The 16,188-nt window shown below is 38.5% G+C and overlaps 2 protein-coding genes across 3 annotated transcripts; one reads left to right on the top strand and one right to left on the bottom strand.

Moving 5' to 3' along the window:
* Positions 1-6,174: 6,174 nt before the first annotated feature.
* Positions 6,175-12,621, top strand: LOC131846188 (mediator of RNA polymerase II transcription subunit 17). Its single transcript, XM_059195432.1, has 11 exons — positions 6,175-6,404; positions 6,697-6,952; positions 7,809-8,202; positions 8,284-8,486; positions 8,810-8,887; positions 9,023-9,228; positions 9,670-9,742; positions 10,216-10,301; positions 11,111-11,243; positions 11,904-12,045; positions 12,356-12,621. Exons 1-11 carry the CDS (start codon positions 6,316-6,318, stop codon positions 12,574-12,576), a joined length of 1,881 nt encoding a protein of 626 aa, XP_059051415.1. The 5' UTR covers positions 6,175-6,315; the 3' UTR covers positions 12,577-12,621.
* A 19-nt stretch (positions 12,622-12,640) lies between these two features.
* Positions 12,641-15,671, bottom strand: LOC131846187 (RNA-binding protein Rsf1). Of its 2 annotated transcripts, none has more exons than XM_059195429.1 (3): positions 15,539-15,671; positions 14,664-15,269; positions 12,641-12,776 (listed from the first exon to the last, which is right to left on the bottom strand). In XM_059195429.1, exon 2 carries the CDS (start codon positions 15,256-15,258, stop codon positions 14,797-14,799), a length of 462 nt encoding a protein of 153 aa, XP_059051412.1. In that variant the 5' UTR covers positions 15,259-15,269; positions 15,539-15,671; the 3' UTR covers positions 12,641-12,776; positions 14,664-14,796. The 2 variants fall into 2 exon arrangements, with proteins under 2 accessions (XP_059051412.1, XP_059051414.1); XM_059195431.1 differs by having other exon boundaries at positions 14,642-15,269.
* Positions 15,672-16,188: the final 517 nt, after the last annotated feature.

Below are 16,188 nucleotides of genomic sequence, written 5' to 3' on the forward strand. Positions count from 1 at the left end.
CCTAACCTAACCTAACCTAACCTAACCTAACCTAACCTAACCTAACCTAACCTAACCTAACCTAACCTAACCTAACCTAACCTAACCTAACCTAACCTAACCTAACCTAACCTAACCTAACCTAACCTAACCTAACCTAACCTAACCTAACCTAACCTAACCTAACCTAACCTAACCTAACCTAACCTAACCTAACCTAACCTAACCTAACCTAACCTAACCTAACCTAACCTAACCTAACCTAACCTAACCTAACCTAACCTAACCTAACCTAACCTAACCTAACCTAACCTAACCTAACCTAACCTAACCTAACCTAACCTAACCTAACCTAACCTAACCTAACCTAACCTAACCTAACCTAACCTAACCTAACCTAACCTAACCTAACCTAACTAACCTAACCCTAACCTAACCTAACCGAACCTAACCTAACCTAACTAACCTAACCTAACCCAACCTAACCTAACCTAACCTAACCTAACCTAACCTAACCTAACCTAACCTAACCTAACCTAACCTAACCTAACCTAACTAACCTAACCTAACCTAACCTAACCTAACCTAACCTAGCCTAACCTAACCTAACCTAACCTAAACCTAACCTAACCTAACCCAACCTAACCTAACCTAACCTAACCTAACCTAACCTAACCCAACCTAACCTAACCTAACCTAACCTAACCTAACCTAACCTAACCTAACCCAACCTAACCTAACCTAACCTAACCTAACCTAACCTAACCTAACCTAACCTAACCTAACCTAACCTAACCTAACCTAACCTAACCTAACCTAACCTAACCTAACCTAACCTAACCTAACCTAACCTAACCTAACCTAACCCAACCTAACCTAACCTAACCTAACCTAACCTAACCTAACCTAACCTAACCTAACCTAACCTAACCTAACCTAACCTACCCTAACCTAACCTAACCTAACCTAACCTAACCTAACCTAACCTAACCAACCTAACCTAACCTAACCTAACCTAACCCTAACCTAACCTAACCTAAACTAACCTAACCTAACCTAACCTAACCTAACCTAACCTAACCTAACCTAACCTAACCTAGCCTAGCCTAACCTAAGCACTAACCACTAAGCACACCACCAGCACAGCACTGGCTAACCTAACCTAACCTAACCTAACCTGGCTAACCTAACCTAACCTGGCCTAACCTAACCTAACCTAACCTGGCTAACCTGGCTAACCTGGCTAACCTAACCTGGCTAACCTAACCTGGCCTAACCTGGCTAACCTAACTGGCGCGCGCGGCTAACCTAACCTGGCTAACCTGGCCTAACCTAACGCGCGCTAACCTAACCTAACCTAACCTGGCTAACCTAAGCTAACCTAACCTAACCTAACCTAACCTGCTACCTAACCTAACCTAACCTAACCTAACCTAACCTAACCTAACCTGAGCCTAACCAACCTAACTAAGCCTAGCCAGCACAACCTAGGCCTAACCTGAGCCTGGGCCTAACCAGCCTAGGCCTAACCTGAGCCTGAGCCTAGGCCTGAGCCTAACCTAACCTAACCTACCCTAACCTAACCTAACCTAACCTAACCTAACCTAACCTAACCTAACCTAAACCTAAACCTAAACCTAAACCTAAACCTAAACCTAAACCAAAACCTAAACCTAAACCTAAACCTAAACCTAAACCAAAACCTAAACCTAAACCTAAACCTACACCTAATCCTTTACCTAAACCTAACCCTATACCTAAACCTAAACCTAAACCTAAACCTAAACCTAAACCTAATCCTAAACCTAAACCTAAACCTAAACCTAAACCTAAACCTAAACCTAAACCTAAACCTAAACCTAAACCTAAACCTAAACCTAAACCTAAACCTAAACCTAAACCTAAACCTAAACCTAAACCTAAACCTAAACCTAAACCTAAACCTAAACCTAAACCTAAACCTAAACCTAAGCCTAAACCTAAACCTAAACCTAAACCTAAACCTAAACCTAAACCTAAACCTAAACCTAAACCTAAACCTAAACCTAAACCTAAACCTAAACCTAAACCTAAACCTAAACCTAAACCTAAACCTAAACCTAAACCTAAACCTAAACCTAAACCTAAACCTAAACCTAAACCTAAACCTAAACCTAAACCTAAACCTAAACCTAAACCTAAACCTAAACCTAAACCTAAACCTAAACCTAAACCTAAACCTAAACCTAAACCTAAACCTAAACCTAAACCTAAACCTAAACCTAAACCTAAACCTAAACCTAAACCTAAACCTAAACCTAAACCTAAACCTAAACCTAAACCTAAACCTAAACCTAAACCTAAACCTAAACCTAAACCTAAACCTAAACCTAAACCTAAACCTAAACCTAAACCTAAACCTAAACCTAAACCTAAACCTAAACCTAAACCTAAACCTAGACCTAAACCTAAACCTAAACCTAAACCTAAACCTGAGCCTAAACCTAAACCTAAACCTAGAGCCTAAACCTAAACCTAAAAAACCTAAACCTAAACCTAAACCTAAACCTAAACCTAAACCTAAACCTAAACCTAAACCTAAACCTAAACCTAAACCTAAACCTAAACCTAAACCTAAACCTAAACCTAAACCTAAACCTAAACCTAAACCTAAACCTAAACCTAAACCTAAACCTAAACCTAAACCTAAACCTAAACCTAAACCTAAACCTAAACCTAAACCTAAACCTAAACCTAAACCTAAACCTAAACCTAAACCTAAACCTAAACCTAAACCTAAACCTAAACCTAAACCTAAACCTAAACCTAAACCTAAACCTAAACCTAAACCTAAACCTAAACCTAAACCTAAACCTAAACCTAAACCTAAACCTAAACCTAAACCTAAACCTAAACCTAAACCTAAACCTAAACCTAAACCTAAACCTAAACCTAAACCTAAACCTAAACCTAAACCTAAACCTAAACCTAAACCTAAACCTAAACCTAAACCTAAACCTAAACCTAAACCTAAACCTAAACCTAAACCTAAACCTAAACCTAAACCTAAACCTAAACCTAAACCTAAACCTAAACCGTAGGTTCCGTTTGTACTTTAGTAAACTTAAGGTGTCTTCAGAACGAAATTGCATCGCGTTTTAGATTGCCTTACCCGCCATCTAGTGGGCAGTATTGTTACTACTGCGTTGCGTTGCTTTCTTTACACACACGGTATTGTAGTATTACAACTACCCCATGGTATATGGCGCTACCGTGCACCGAAATTGTACTGGTACTTTATTGAATTGCATTTATATGGCATCCATGCTTTCCACCCTATGCCGTTGTATAGGTATAATATGTAACTGACATTATATATTCTACGTTGTTATGTATAAGTAGGATAATGTATTTAGCACTTTAATGAGGAAAAGTTTGTGTGGTAAATATTTATATAACCTACTAAAATTTAATATGAATATATTGTTTTTACAGATTTGTAATGCTGATCAAGATCTTATTAGTGGGGTTGTTAATCATCCAGGAGCATGCCGTGATTCCTGTATTTGGAATAATCATCTGCTGTGATCGCACTTGAAAAGTGCAACTGAGTTAATATGGCTTTTTAAGTACTATTATATTATACAGGGACAGATTGGCAAAATCTGAAACGGTGAATTCAGACCATTTTTTTTTTTTTTTTTAAACATGTGGACTTTGATATTATGTCATAATATGAAGCAATATTAAAATTTTATAGCGAAATACTACAAAATACTCTACTCCCATCATGATTTTCATACCTTAGACCATTCAGGTACATATAACAGCACCCTTAACTTAATCTAACCTTCAATTAAGATAGCGATTCTTAGCCACATACATTTCTAGTGGCTACTATTGCTAGTGTAACAATAACATTGTAGAGAGAGTAGACACTCATGGTATATTTTTTTTGTTTGATTAAGTAAAATTTATTTAATCTTTGTAATAAATGTAATTGTTCACAATTACTGCTCTATTTTTTTTTTTTAAGCTCCTGCCGTCCGTAACTTACCACTATTTCTCAAAATCTATATATAACCTTAACCCCAAACAAATCTAAACAAGGAGTTCGCGTCATAAAAAAAAAAAAATACAACAATCACCTTTTGTAATCACCTTCCAGCAATGGTATTTCCGATACGTTATTGAAACCTTCAAGAAAAGAGCTTATTCCTTTAAAAAAAAAAAAAAGGCAGCGGTAATCTCTTACCATCAGGTGAACCGCATGCTCGGTTGTCATATTATGTTTGTCATAGATAAAGATTCTTCGCCGTTTAAATCTATTCTTCATTTAATTTACGCCATCTAGTGTGCAATAGCATATATAATTATATATAAATACTAAAATAATTAAAAGAGTTTCTCAACAGATATCTGTTGAGAAACTCTTTTATTATTAATGTATTTAAAGTTTATTTTTGTATTCTGTAATAAAAACAATAAAACAAGATTATATAATATGTTACTGCACTGTCTACCATCTTACCATTGAAACATTTTTCCAGTTATAAATAGTTTAATTACACTTTTCTACAATATACGTTATCAGCGAATAATAAATCAATTTAAAAGAAGACAGCTCGTTTATAATGGCTGGGATGAATTTTAATGGTATTAAAATATTGATGAGTCGTTAAGATTACACGGCACGACGCCCCGACGGCATGGAAATTCAAAATGAGGTTGCTGTTGGAACACGAAGAGCTGTGGAATGCAGTAGATGGTTATGAATGCAGTGATGATACACCTATGCACTTGCGGAAATGTAATGATAAGAAGACATTATCAAAAATCTCTCTTTGTGTGGACAGTGCCGCAATGACGCATGTGAGGACAGCAACATCTGCAAAAGAGGCGTGGTATGCCTTGCAAAAGGCATATGAAGATCGGAGTCTAGTTAGAAAATTGGCACTGGAGAGACGGCTGTACAGGTACTCTTTATGTATATGATTTTACTGATATAGAGTCGTACATTAATGCAGTCTTGACAAACGCACAAGATTTGGATCCGACAACAGTTCTCTTGCTGCGGTTCTATTGGGAGGTTTGACATCACGATTTGGGCCATTAGTAATGACTTTAGAAAACTCTAGTGTTTGAAGTGACTTTGGAAATGGTGAAAAGCAAGTTGTTGAGCAAAATGTCAAAAGGTGCTCAGAACGACGGTGCTACATTTCATATTTCGCATTTAAAAGAGAAAAAAAAAAGTAGAAACCTATTATATGTTCTAAATGTATGGACATAGTCCTGAATGTCCACTTAAAATGGACAAGAAGAGAAATGTATCCAACATAGAACAGGATATTGAAGATTGGATTAACGTTTTTGGAAAACAGAAATTGTGATAAATTGATACCTAATCGATTCTGGAACATCAGTATAAATGACTTCACATGAAGAATGGCTAAAGAATTATTGTCGATTTGGTCAGAAAAGGTCTAGCCGTTGGAGTTAAGTACACGGTTAATGAAAAAGAACCATGCATATATCTTACTACTTTGTAATTTGATACTGTTGTTTTTGTTATGTTGTATTTTGTTATATATTTATATGTTCCGGGAGGAAATTGTTGTGAAACCTCTTTAGTTTAACTTTTTATATTTAAAAAGTAATGTATTATACAATTTTTATAGTTCGTTCCTAAGATTATTGTAAAAAATGACATTATATCTAGACACGCGGTATTGTGTCAAGCCGAGTTTCAATTTTTCCTTCTGAATTTACTAAAATATTTTATTTCTTTATATAATAGAATATATGTAATTAGTAGATCGAATAGAAAGTGTCATTCATCTATAAATCCACTCATCCTATGTACCTGCTGTCCCAGAACCTATTATATCTTTATCCACAAGATCATTGATTTAGTTTATTTTTGTATCAAAACTATAGAAACAAAATTATATAATATGTTACTGCACTGTCTACCATCTTACCATTAAAACATTTTTCCAGCTATAAATAGTTTAATTACACATTTCTACAACAATACCTCATATTTTTTATTTGTCTTATTCCTTCTTCTGAAGCCACAGTGCTTTCCGGTTGGCAACCCTGTTCTTTGTAAACTTAATATGTATTCAGAACCGTAAACCATACTAAAAAAAAAAAACCAGATCATAGAGCACAGAGCTACGTTCGATTTTACTTCTTTATATTCTCTGAATTTAGTCTGTGGCCTGTGCTATATTCTTATTTGTTTTGACTTGTTTTATTTATTGCAGTCTATTATATACTATTTGATAAAAAAATATATATTAATTATGTGACTATACATATAGTAATCATTAGACTAGAATTAAGCATTCCGTGATGGCGAATAACGTAAACATTTCAATTGAAGCTCCCATTGAGAACCAAATTCAGGAAATAACCTACGATGGACAAGAGATTTACCAAGCGTAAGTATTTTATTTATTAATTTATGATTAATACTGATTAACAAATGTATGGTTACAGTGTTGATAGTGCTCTAATTGTTCATGTGTTAAACATACACTGGGGTTACAAATATCTTTATTGTTGATCATAGGTCATCTAAAGTTACATTAAAATATAATTACGAGGTATCTGTAGGTCAGTCAAAATTGGTAAATATATATGTATCTCATTATTGTAAGTAAATATCATTAAGTGAGCATCATACACCAATAGGTGGATGCGTGTTGTGTATGTATTGTTGACATCTTTCAGGCCGCTGTCGATGTCGGAGAACCTGGCTAGACTGGCACAGAAGATTGACTTTACAAAATCTGAAGATGAATACTGCAATATTAAAAAGGAAGGTGAAACCAGTGTAGATGTTAAGTCGGACGATGATAGTAAGGACACAGGTTACCAGTCCAATCAGTGGCCATGGGAGTCTGTGAGAAACAAGCTACGGAATGCTCTCACTGAAGTGTCTGTACTGGCCGATGTGCTCACTATTGCTAAAGAGAAGAGATATATGGTAAGTCTGTGTGTATAAATTACTACTACATATTTTGGAATTCCACTGGTCCATACAGTCTCCCTGATTGATGTATAAATTCAAATTTCACTTATTTTAGTTACTTATGCAAGGCAAGTATTTAGTATGAACATTATTTTTCCTGAGTATTATTAGTTCAATCTACACATTTAATTGAAAATAACTCGCGAGAAACTCTGTTGACTTTGTTTTATATTAAAGTCAATTTGCTAACATTGTTTACTTATTTCGATGTCTATGGCTCACATTCAATGAAAATTATGCTTGAAAAATTATTATATTTTATGGAATGAGTGGCTCTATTTCATTATTTAATAGATTTATATTATTTTGTGTAATTAAGCCACCATTGCTATGTGTGAGTCCACAAATATTTAGTTTGGAAACTTGGAATCTGGACACTATTACTGGAAGCATTACAATTCTCTACATTGGTAATGATATAGTAAACATTATTAAATCTATAGTCTTATCGCTACACATGTTTACTAGGCAGGAACTTTTATAGACAGAAAAAACAACATGTTTCATTTTCATTTAGTTGTAAACTGAGGTAAGATATGTGTTACTTTATTAATTCATAATTGATATAATTTGACAATTTTGTCGGTAGAGTTCTTGTCATTTTCCATGATTCTTTATCATACTCTTTAAATATTGATACTCTACTACTCCAAATCCATCTTCCATTTGCTACTTAAAAAAAAACTGAACTCTCATCTGCAAACAATACATATATAATATTTAATTAACTATAATTAGTTATTGACATCTCGCTTGAATAGTCTCTCAGACTATTTAGTATGGGTAAGTGAGAGTCTGGGTGTGAGGGCAGGTGCTGGACCCGGTGCAGCCGGAGCAGGCGGAGACGCGTGCGATGGTGCCGGTGTACGGGCGCAAGAAGGCGCTGGCCGCCGCCGCCGCCGTGCTGCTGGGCGGCGCGGAGCGGCTGCGGGCCGGGGACTCGCCGCGCACGCGCGCCGCGCCCGACTTCCACATCGACCTGCTGCGGCTGCGGCAGAACTGGCGCCTCAAGAAGGGCTCGGCCGGCATCGTGGGCGACCTCAGCTACCGCACCGCCGGCTCCAAGTTCGGCCAGACGGGCGTGTTCGAGGTGACCAAGGCCGCCGACGAGCCGCCGCCCGCGCCCGGCCAGCCCGCCGCGCTCCGCGTCTCCGTGCCGCCCGACCTGCAGGGCGTCGCCTTCATCTCCGTGCTCTGCCAGAAGGGTGAGTGTGTGACCGTGTGTGACCGTGTGACCGTGTGACCGAGTGCGGCGCGGCAGTCACGGGGCGCGGCGTGTGTTGCAGAGCAGGAGGACGTGTCGGGCGCGGGCGCGGCGGCGGGCGGGGCCGCACTGTCGGCGGAGGGCGAGCTGCACTGGCAGCAGCGGCTGGAGGCGGCGCAGAACGTGCTCTTCTGTAAGGAGCTGTTCGCGCGGCTGGCGGCGGAGGCCGTGCAGCTCGACGCCTCCATCCCGCACATGGTCGTCGGCAACCAGATCATGGCCACGGTACGCTAGTCGCACTCGACATACCTCTCACACCATACACTTCTCACTCACACCAGCACCATTCATATTAATTTATTATCTTAGATATCTACAGAACTTCACACTTACATAATACTGCACATATTATTTTTGATCGTTCAAATCCAGCAATGAATACGATGAATTCGTTATTGAGAAAATAATATAATAAAAAAATATATTAAATAGCATGACAGTTCTGAAGCTACTACAAATGCAGAAATGTTAACTTGCTTGCAATATATGTATAAATATCTAGACACACGTTCCTGGCTCGATATCGACAATGGTCTTTACTTTTCCAGGTGTTGCCCGGTATTCAACTGCTGATAGGACTGTGTCACAATAACGGACAGAATAATTCGAACACTCACCCGGAGAGTGTGAAGGTGAGTGACCCGACCTGACTCGTCCTAACGTGACCGGACGTGACCCGACCGACCTGACCTGACCTGACCCGAGCTGACCCGAGCTGACGCGTGTTGCAGACGGAGAGCGGCGGCGCGGCGGGCGGCAAGTCCGAGCACGACCACGTGCTGGAGCACTCGCTGCACCAGCTGCTGCGGGCGGTGCACCACGCCAACACGCACCATCCCTTCCCGCACCCCGCCACCGGGCCCCTCGGACCCTCCAAGAGACGCTGCGTGGCAGGTGAGGACAGACAGACACACACACACACACACACACCCCGCCACCGGGCCCCTCGGACCCTCCAAGAGACGCTGCGTGGCAGGTGAGGACAGACAGACACACACACACACACACACACCCCGCCACCGGGCCCCTCGGACCCTCCAAGAGACGCTGCGTGGCAGGTGAGGACAGACAGACACACACACACACACACACACACCCCCCGCCACCGGGCCCCTCGGACCCTCCAAGAGACGCTGCGTGGCAGGTGAGGACAGACACACACACACACACACACACACACACACACACACACACACACCCACACACACACACACACACACACACACACACACACAAGAGACGCTGCGTGGCAGGTGAGGACAGACAGACACACACACACACACACATACACAAACACGCATGCACACAAACTACATCTTAGCGACCTAAATTGAGTTTCTTAAATTCTTGTTTTGTTGTAGGTCCGAGACGCCGACAGATACGACACACACACAATGAGCAGGAACAGACTGGAGCAAACACACACACACACACACACACACAGACGCAGCGAATACGTCCTCGACACTATTGCAAAGGAGGTTAGATTTGTTTAGATATTTTATTCGTATCTTTTATATAAACATCTTTTTAAGGTTCCGAACCGCAAAATTATAACTCAATAGTAATCACACACACACACACACACACACACACACACCAATGTAAATACATAATATCGACACACACACACACACACACACCCCGCCAGGGCAATACACACAGCGCACACACACCACACACAAGTTAGCTAAAGCTTGTGTTATAGGTACTAGATAACTGATACAAATACATCGATATATACACACACACACACACACATACATAGACAAACACTCAGACCGCTAGACAACAACACACACACACACACACACACACGTGCGAGGAATCGAACCCGCGACCATCGGAAGTAAGGCGGTGTGCTAAGCCGCTAGACCACCGAGGCCGTCGTATGTATGTGTACGAGTATACAGAGTGGTTTCTGCTCAACGACGTGTAACTTTCGTGTCGACAGGTAAAGGACCCGCTGATCGTGTCCCACTGGAACGCCCTCAATAGCCCCACGCAGTCCTGTGTCAAAATCAACATAATGGCTTATGGGTAAGCCTCATATTCTACTAATTTTGAATTATTATATTCTTCCTATAAAATATAAATTAATAGTTCCAACGGACCAGACTAAAATAATAAAAAACAGAGGTTAGAGTTAGGTGGTAACAACTTTAAAGAGAATTTAAGCATATGTTAAATTATATTTATTAACCATAGTCTACTCACTGAACGATTACTTAAATCACAAACTTGTCGGCAATAGTTGTTCATCTACGGGATTTTCATTTAATGTTACACATAGACGCCTATAAAGTATACATATTAGCATATAAAGTATAATTCGGCTGAGTTTCTTGCCAGTTCTTCTAAATTGAATCTGTATACTGACTTGGACGGTACGGAAAATATATTTAGATGTATTTTGTTTGTACTTTAGAATATATATATATTACTGCAACATATAATTTACCTTTACAACCTTGTTCTCTCTCTTGTTGATAAATAAAAATAAAATAAAATATATGCAAGTAGTTTAAATACTTACATATATTTTATTTTATTTTTATTTATTGTAGATAAGTATCGCAAATTGTCATTGGGTGTGTCATGTTTAGTAGATTGTTTCGTCACAATAAACTCACCTAAAAATGGTTAATCATAGATATTCAATAATTTCGCCTTTAAAAACATTTCACAAAACTTGACGTTCATAAGCGGCTATAATGATTTTGATTTTATTTTCAATTAAATAATCAGAACATTCATTTGGTGTAGTGTGTACCTACCTACCTACATGTACAGTATTTACAAGTGGTCGCAAGTAGTAGGCGTACATGAGAGTGTGTGTGGTGTGTCAGGTACGACGCGGTGTGCCGCACGTCGCTGGTGGTGCACGTGGGCGAGAAGACTCTCAAGTGCATCTGCCGCGACGGCAAGGTGCGACACCTCTCATACGAGCTGCAGGAGCTGCGGGACCTCATCTACTGCCAGGTGACGCACCACTCACCACACGCTCACTACCCCCCGCCCAACGACGACTATAAACACATGTCGAGACCTATGAGTCTAGGACCAATTGAAAAATACCCTATGATTCGCAACAAAGATATTTATAAAAAGCAAATCATATTTCTAGCATCCACTTGCATTGTACAATACGCTTATGTGATGGGCTATTGTAATGCATTCAGGATCTACACGCCATGTGCTCATTAGGGTCTTCGATTTGAGGCACAAGTCACTGCTCGTGTCTGATGGTGATCTTGTTAGTATGCCCAGATTTGGTTCACATTGCCTCGTCTTAAAGTTTTAATATATTACATAAATTATATATTAGCCTTTTTGTGTCAATATTTTTATTTTATGAGCGAATCTATAAATTTCTATTTTTTTCTCTATAACACTTATCTAATGAACTTGTAATATCTATATATTTAACCAAATATATATCATATCCACACGATAATATAACACTAAGTACAGAGCGCATCCGATAAAATATCACATTTGTCTATTCCCAAATTACACATCCTAAGACATCACTATAGTTGTAGTATTATAAAATCATCAACATAATTACACATTACACATCTCCTAAATGATGTTTCACTACATTTGATATTATAGCATAATGATACCTTTTACCCATAGATATACCAGCATCAAATGACAGCCGTGCAGGCGGTGGGTCGGTGCATGGGGTGGCAGTTGTTGGCCAGCAGCTCGCACCTGGGCTCGGGGCCGGTGGAGCCCTTAGGGAATGCTTCCTCGTGTCTTCTTGCTTCACCCAATGGTAAATGTTCCGATTAACCATACCCAGACACTAAATTATATATTTTTTGTACTCGTGTAGGTAAAATGTGCATATGTACGTCATTAAGATTTCGTCGGTTTGTTCGCTCCTCAAAATTTGGATAAATAGATATATTGTTGGTCTCGTAATGGGAATGTACATACAACATGGTTGGTAATGTGTTGTACGTTCCCAACCTTAGCTTAAACTTTTGACAACTCTTGAGAGAAGAGATGCTGAACTTTCCTGAACATCTCGCTGCCCGCTAGAGACCTATGTGTAACTAACGTGTGTATTATTTTTATGGCAGGTGACAGAATGATAGCAATAAGGTGTGAACCGTCAGTTGGCATCCAAGTGTTTATTGCACAATCACCAAGAAAAGATTTCTTCGCGAGTGAACTAGTGCAAGATAAAAAATGGGAGAATCTCGGCGGAGCATTTAAAGAGATCAAGCTGGAAAAGATGGAAGGGAAAAACTTCCTGAACAAGATGGAACTCCTAATGGCCTGCCTGAGTAGTCCCTCTTAGACTAATTATTATCTTTAATTTAGTAATGTACTGCCCTTTTGTATGTATGCAATAAAACACTAAGTATTTATAGAGACATCTTTTATTTATACGTAACTTAGAGTAGGGCCATAGGTAATATGTTAAATGATCACTGAAGATTGTTCTTGAGTTTCTCTTGACGAATGAGATGTCTCGAGACGATTGTTTAATCCAAGGTACTGAAACAATATTTAAAACAATAAAATCGGGACACTACAAGCAGCACACATGTTGGGTCCCGAGCTGTTGGTTTGTACCTACTGCAATAGGCACAATCACATACATTTTAACGAATTAGGTATTATTTTGTTGCAGTCCATTGCATTAATAGTTTTATTTTAACTCAACCGATATGGCGATAAGTGTTTTGCCTCTGACCAAGATTGCCAATCACCAAGAAATGAATAGAGCTTAAGCCTTGTGTTGACTGTTCCGTGTAATGAATAATTAGAGCTGATATTACAATATAGTCAAATTTACAATGAAAAACTGGAAACAAGCCAACAGACAATTCCAACTAGAGTAAATGATGATGGTCGCCTATAATCACAAATAAAACATCATATATATTACAAAACATTGATCTGGAGAAAATAATACATCACAATGACAGACATACACATTTCCTAAAAGTCCGGTCTAGTGTTCAGAATGGACCCTTACTCCAATAACAGCACCCATTACTTGAAAGAAGCTCACATTTAAACAATAACTGCAAACTTACCTAGTAACAATCTTGCATACTTCCAACTATAAACTTTTTCTCTTACTTTTATTTCCTAATCTATTTTGTCTCAGTGCATAAGTAATTTTTAAACATAGTTAATATGATATGTGCAGTCATTGATCTAACTGTTTAAATATGATTAGGATTCGGACAATATGCCATGGTTTTAAATCCACCATATTCAGCAGTAAATGCAGTACAATTGCATGTGTACCTGTTTGCTCACCGCACCGATCCTACCTCTCACCTCTCACATTCACAAAAACACCTAAGCATGATGACAATGGAGTGATCATTCTGGAAAAGTATAATGTCAGCCTCCACTAAACCACATCAGACGCAAACACAGCCTCGCTGCAGGACTAATGACTGCGAGATATCTGTCACACTTCAACACCTACACAAAACAAGTGAGCAGGAACCAGATGAACTTAAATTACATGATGAAAATGTGGTGGTAATACAGTAAAAAAATACTATGCAAAACTGCTTATATTACATGTTTTGAAAAATTATAAAGTAAATAATTTGTATACTGTCATTCATCAGTTGTAATTATTCTCTCGTCCAAAACTTTCATGTCACAGGTGATTCACTCAGTTGTATTAAACCAATCTAGTCATAGATAGAATCATATTTTTTTTCAGGACAATTCACACAGCACCATACGCCAGCATCTTAAGTAAGGCAGTATGTTAAAGAAATTGACCACAGGAACTGTCACAATAATTTAGAAAACACACCTCTTTCTGTGAAAAAAACACTACATACACGATTAATTTAAATTAATGCCAAATTAGTACAAACTGAAAGGCTACAAAGATTCTATCTATCCTATGGCAAAATGTCTGACACAAAAATATCTTAAAAACTGAACACTTCATTTGGTACTTCCACAATAAATCATAACAACTCATGATGCATTCTACACTGCTTGCTCACTATTTTCCTTTAAATTATGCAAACACACTGGTGTTGTGTGCTTTCCACGTGACAAGTGGGCACACATGGACATACATGAGCAGAGTCAAGAACTGTTAACACCAACTACAACCACTTTAACAGGTAATTTCATTGCCATATTATTCCATCATTAATCTAGAATATGTTTCTCTCAAATAATAGATTCCTTGTGTTTTTAATGTACTCCTCATTATCTAGACATTGTATTTAGACTCGACTGATCACTTTCCGGCTGCCAGTGTAATACAAGCGTTCAAGTTCATTAACATTTTTAGATCCTTTAAGGAAATTAGTAAATTTTAATGTCTGTATGCCGAGTTAAGAATAAAATAAATGCACAAGTAATCTACTCACAATTTAAATGTAACGTAGGTACCTTCACATCCTTGTGACAACAATGAACTCTTCCCAATATAAAACCCCCTAGTATTAGCAAACATTGAATTTTAACACTTGGAAGGCTTCAGATTACGATAACACTAATACCTAACTTAACATCTATAACTAAATTAGAAGCGATTTAAGGGCGACCTAGATCTGAAGTTGCCGCCGCCGCCGCTGCCTGACCCGTAACCGTTACCCTGTCCGTTGCGGTTGAACGACCTCCCGCCACCGTACGAGTTCCCGAATGATCTGTTGTTACCGCCGGGCGGTCCCCCGAAGGACCGTCCGCCTCGGAAGTTACCGCCGCGGCCACCCCTAAAGTTACCTCCGTTCCTACGTGGTCCATCTCTTTTCTTTGATAGCTCTACTTTTAACGTCGCGCCTAACATTTCAAATCCATTCATCGCGCTACACGCATCCTCTGCCTCCTGCACGTTTTCAAATTCTATGAACGCAAAACCAGGGGGATTTAGTGCTACCCAAACAGAGTTCAGTTTGCCATATTTATCGAATTCCCTCTCGAGATCTTCTTTTTTGATACCCTCTACGAGACCGCCGACATACACACGTGTTCCACCTGAGCTCATAATGGTATTTTCTGAAATATAAAAATGCTTGTTCAATAAACAATGAAGCGCACTTTATAAACAATGTGGTGCCCGGCATGAACGTTAAACATCAACTCGCAACACACACGTCAATATTTAAACAGGTCACATTTATCACTATTTATTAATTCAACTTATGCAGTGAATAAGGGCGCTAAATAAATAAATTATTCACAACGATTAAAACAAGATGTCGTCTAAATGCCACGCCAACATAGAATATGTATTATTTCTGCCCTAAGCTTAATAACATACTTACATTTGAAAAGTATTGAGATATTTCTATAATTATACACCAAAATAACTATTAAAAATTAATATTATGTTTGTAGATTAATTTTAAATTAAATTTATACACGGTAAGTAAAGCAATCGATGAATTAAGGGGGAATCAAGGAACATAATACTCTAAAGAGAAGAAGGGTAACCTAGTACAAAAAAAATGGGAAATACTCCAATACCACTAGCGCTACAAATTCCGCACGGAATATTTTAGCACTAATAGTGGAGGGAAATTCAAATATTTTCGGTCTTATTACAAAAAATCTGTTAAAACTCGGACGAAACGTGGTCTAAATGGTCGTGGTTTAAACCATTCCTAAAGTTAATACTTGGAATAAACCTAACATAATTACGAATCCAGATCTAACAGAGGACTACTTAGTACTACAGTTAAATCGTTCATTATGTATTCCATACAGAAATCAGTCACTCATGTCTGTCACCGTACAATTACGTTCCATTTTACCAGAAAACTGAAAAGATCAAAAATAATATTAGTTCAAAGAAAAATATATAAACTAAAAATAAATTTATTTCTATTTATCTATGTCTTTATTATAACTATTTCATTAATATATAATATATATATATTAGGCTGAAAATCAGTTTTAAATTACAAGTAGGAGT

The sequence above is a fragment of the Achroia grisella genome, unplaced genomic scaffold, assembly GCF_030625045.1.
Source record: "Achroia grisella isolate CSIRO2021 unplaced genomic scaffold, CSIRO_AGI_Agris_v1 utg504, whole genome shotgun sequence".
Taxonomy (NCBI): domain Eukaryota; kingdom Metazoa; phylum Arthropoda; class Insecta; order Lepidoptera; family Pyralidae; genus Achroia; species Achroia grisella.

What these genes read in the sequence shown, in the direction of transcription:
- LOC131846188 (XM_059195432.1), top strand. Translation starts at nt 6,316, where the DNA reads ATGGCGAATAACGTAAACATTTCAATTGAAGCTCCCATTGAGAACCAA. An exon ending in CTAAAGAGAAGAGATATATG is followed by an intron (nt 6,953 to 7,808) that starts GTAAGTCTGTGT and finishes GTGTGAGGGCAG; the next exon opens with GTGCTGGACCCGGTGCAGCC. An exon ending in ATCAACATAATGGCTTATGG is followed by an intron (nt 10,302 to 11,110) that starts GTAAGCCTCATA and finishes GTGGTGTGTCAG; the next exon opens with GTACGACGCGGTGTGCCGCA.
- LOC131846187 (XM_059195429.1), bottom strand. Translation starts at nt 15,258, where the DNA reads ATGAGCTCAGGTGGAACACGTGTGTATGTCGGCGGTCTCGTAGAGGGT.